Below are 3,316 nucleotides of genomic sequence, written 5' to 3'. Positions count from 1 at the left end.
TGCAAGATGCTTCTTCTGAGTCTGCTTCGCGCACATGAACGTGTCCCCTGCGTGCAGTCTCGCGAGTACTCGCCCAGGCGCTCGTCTGATGTTCCGCTTGCCTGTTTGCTTTTGTTGCTGCTGCTGCTGCTGTTGTTGTTGTTGTTGCGCACGTTGGGTTGCAGAGCAACGGCGTGCGGAGGTCGAGGCCGACGTGGCAGACCTGACAGAGATATGCGGGGACATGGAGAAAGAGCTGGAACTGCTGGAGGCGCAGCACTCGCAGCTGCTAGCTGCCGCTGGTCGCTTGCAGACATACGAGCAGCAACACCACACCCAACTCTCCATGCTCCAAGCTCACCACGGCAGGTGTGTGTGTATGTTGTGTACTATGTGTGTGGGTGGGCTGGGTGTGTATTGGGCCTTGACTACATCCCCAGCAACAAATATAGAGCACATTCAAGCCATCCTTGCATTCCCTGTACTCGAGCTCCCCTTTGTCGTGTCTGCTGTGAACAGCCTGTGTCAACAGAAGCAAGAGCTTCAAGCTCAGGTATTGAGGCAGCGTGGGGACATTGTGACGACGCTGAAAGGGTTCATCGAGTCGTTGTGAGTTGGCGCGCTTTGACAAGGGCTTGTGCTGCTTGTGCTGCTTGTGTTGCGAATGTTGCTATCGTTGCTGCTGGTGTGCTCTGCTTCGCGCTCATTGCTGGCGTTCTGTGATGACCTGCAAGGGGAGGCGTTGATGCCACTGTGAAGGAAAACACAAAAGGCGCGGACGAGCCTGTTCCCAAGGACTCGATTCCGGGCCTCTTTGGCTCCCTTTCCGCCTTGCTGCGAGGTTTGTTGTGTTGTTGTTGTGTTGTTGTTGTGGTGTGGTGGTGTATTGACGTGGGGGGGGGGGATGTGTGTTGGGGATGTGGTGGTGGTGGTGTGGTGATTATCGTGTTACCCACTGTTGTCGCTTTGTTGTGTTGTCATCTTGTCCACTGGTGTTGCTTTGTCGAGTTGCTTGCAGAGAGCTCACGATGCAGCGGTACACTGCTGCTTGCTGCGTTGCTGTGTGCAGAGGCCGAGGCGATCGGCAGGAACGAAGGCGTTGGCAAAGCTGAAGCTGCCGCCGACACGAAGGTGTGTGTAAGCTGTGGAGGGATACGAGCGCTCTGTTTTGTGTACGTGCCAAGCGTTGCGCTGTCTGCCTCAGCAGGTGATCCCTGGCTGACACGTTTTGATACGTGCTGCGCTCACACAAACACGCTCTCACACAAACACGCACACGCATTCACACACATATATATGTTAACGTGTGCAGGCAACGGTGGCCTCGCCTGGGTCGTCGACCCTTCCTTTGCAGATGGAGACAGGGGAGAATGTGTCGTCAATGCCGAGCAGCACGCCTGAGCAAGTGGAGAGCACAAGCAGTGCGGACGGTGCAGCTGAGGAGGCGTCTTCCACCTTGGCTGAGGAGAAAGAGGAACAGGAGAGCGACACAGGGAAGAAGAGGCAGGCCGCAGGCGCGAACGACCAGCACGGCACCGCTGTCAGCAGTCGTCACACCTCACCCAACAGCACCGAAACACCCCAGCCTCCTCGTCCTGTTCCACCGACTGTTTTGCAAAGGCGAGAGCAACAGCAGCAGCAGCAGAAACAACAACAACAACAACAACAACAGCAGCAACAGCAACAACAACAGCAACAACAACAACAACAACAACAACAACAACAACAACAACAACAACAACAACAACAACAACAACAACAACAACAACAACAACAACAACAACAACAACAACAACAACAACAACAACAACAACAACAACAACAGCAGCAGCAGCAACATGACGCCATGGTCTGGAGCCCAAGCACCCCGGCCCTGCTGAATACAGCTCCAACACCGTCTCAGCCGTTCTCCGTCGCCTCGTTTGGCCATCACAACGACATGGGTGCCGATTTCTCGTTTGCCTTTGACGACACGCCGAGCCAGCCCGCCTTACAACAGCACCAACAGCACCACCAGCAGCAGCAACAGCAGCAAGGCGACCACCGCCAGGGGCAGGGACATGGGACCCGTTTATGTCAAGCAGCAGCAGTGACGGCACTGGGGGCGGGGAGTTTGATCCGTTTGCTGCGTCGTCTGAGTTTGGCGATGCGAGCGATGGGGCAGACGACGCACCGCTCTTCTAGTGTGTGTGTATGTGTGTGTGTGTGGGGGGGGGGGAGGTGGTGGGAGGAGAAAAGGAGAGGGAGGAGAAAAGGAGAGGGAGGTGGAAGGATGGAAGGGCTGAAGGTGGAGATGGAAGGACTGGAGGTGTTGCGAGGAGATGTGTGTCTTTGTTTGAGGGAGTAAAAAAGAAAACATCAATCACAAAGTGAACGCATGGTTGACGCTGTACAATGACTGTGGTTGACATGAGAATGAAACAACAAAGGGGGGGGGGGCGACAAAAGAGCAAGCAAGCAAGCCAGGAATCAGCGTGGCAAGTGGGCGAGAGGAAGAGAGGGCCAAAGCGGGAGGAGAAATTGAAAAAAAAAAAAGAAGAGATTTGATCAGGACGAGATTCGAACTCGCGCCTCCGAAGAGATGCGGGCCTTAACCGCACGCCTTAGACCAACTCGGCCACCTGATCGCAGCTGCGAGCTTCTCAACTCTTGCTGTTGTGTTACGAAGAGAGAAAATATGCATATCAAAACAAGTGGAGGTTGAAAAGCGGAACAGTTGTGGCAGTGGACGCATTCACGCACACACACCCACTGACTGGCCGGCCAGCAATGGCATGACTGACTGTCCTACTGACTGTTGCGGAAGGGCATGCGCATGCACGCAGAGCGGCAGGCCGAAGCATGCTGTAGTGCTGTGATGTCCACATCGAGGTGTGTGTTGTGTTGTGTTGTGTTGTGTTGTGTTGTGTGTGAGGCCATGATGTAGCTGTGTCGTCTGTCTGATTCTCCTTCCCTGACTTTGTGCTCTTGCTCGCACCTGGTTGTGTACGTGTGTGTTTGCGCTCTGCAGATGATTCTGGCTGATGGGTCGTGAAGGTGGCCGCTGGCACGGAAGCACCGCCTTGCTTGAGGTGTGCGCTGTTGTGCACGTGTGTGTGTGTGTTCTGTGTGTGTGTGTGTGCGTGTGTGTGTGTGTTCTCTGTCTGTCTGTCTGTCTGTCTGTCTGTCTGTCTGTCTGTCTGTCTGTCTGTCTGTCTGTCTGTCTGTCTCTCTCTCTCTCTCTCTCTCTCTCTCTCTCTCTCCCCCCCCCCCCCTCTCTCTCTAGCTCTCTTTTTGTTAATTACATAAATTATTTCTATATATATATAGATATTTTTTGATCTAGGAGGTGTGGTGT

The 3,316-nt window shown here is 54.1% G+C and overlaps 1 protein-coding gene and 1 non-coding gene across 2 annotated transcripts; one reads left to right on the top strand and one right to left on the bottom strand.

Moving 5' to 3' along the window:
• Positions 1–34: 34 nt before the first annotated feature.
• PTSG_08949 (uncharacterized protein) lies at positions 35–2,190 on the top strand (the record flags this gene model as incomplete). Its single annotated transcript, XM_004989689.1, has 6 exons — positions 35–65; positions 165–588; positions 714–820; positions 1,049–1,110; positions 1,292–1,922; positions 1,964–2,190. 6 exons carry the CDS (start codon positions 35–37, stop codon positions 2,161–2,163), a joined length of 1,455 nt encoding a protein of 484 aa, XP_004989746.1. The 3' UTR covers positions 2,164–2,190.
• Positions 2,191–2,523: 333 nt separating this feature from the next.
• On the bottom strand, positions 2,524–2,606 carry PTSG_20139. Its single transcript has one exon. It is a non-coding gene; the product is annotated as a tRNA-Leu (tRNA).
• Positions 2,607–3,316: the final 710 nt, after the last annotated feature.

The sequence above is a fragment of the Salpingoeca rosetta genome, assembly GCF_000188695.1.
Source record: "Salpingoeca rosetta unplaced genomic scaffold supercont1.27, whole genome shotgun sequence".
Taxonomy (NCBI): domain Eukaryota; class Choanoflagellata; order Craspedida; family Salpingoecidae; genus Salpingoeca; species Salpingoeca rosetta.
The sequence above is the reverse complement of the archived record's forward strand: the minus strand, read 5'-3'. Positions and strand labels throughout refer to the sequence as shown.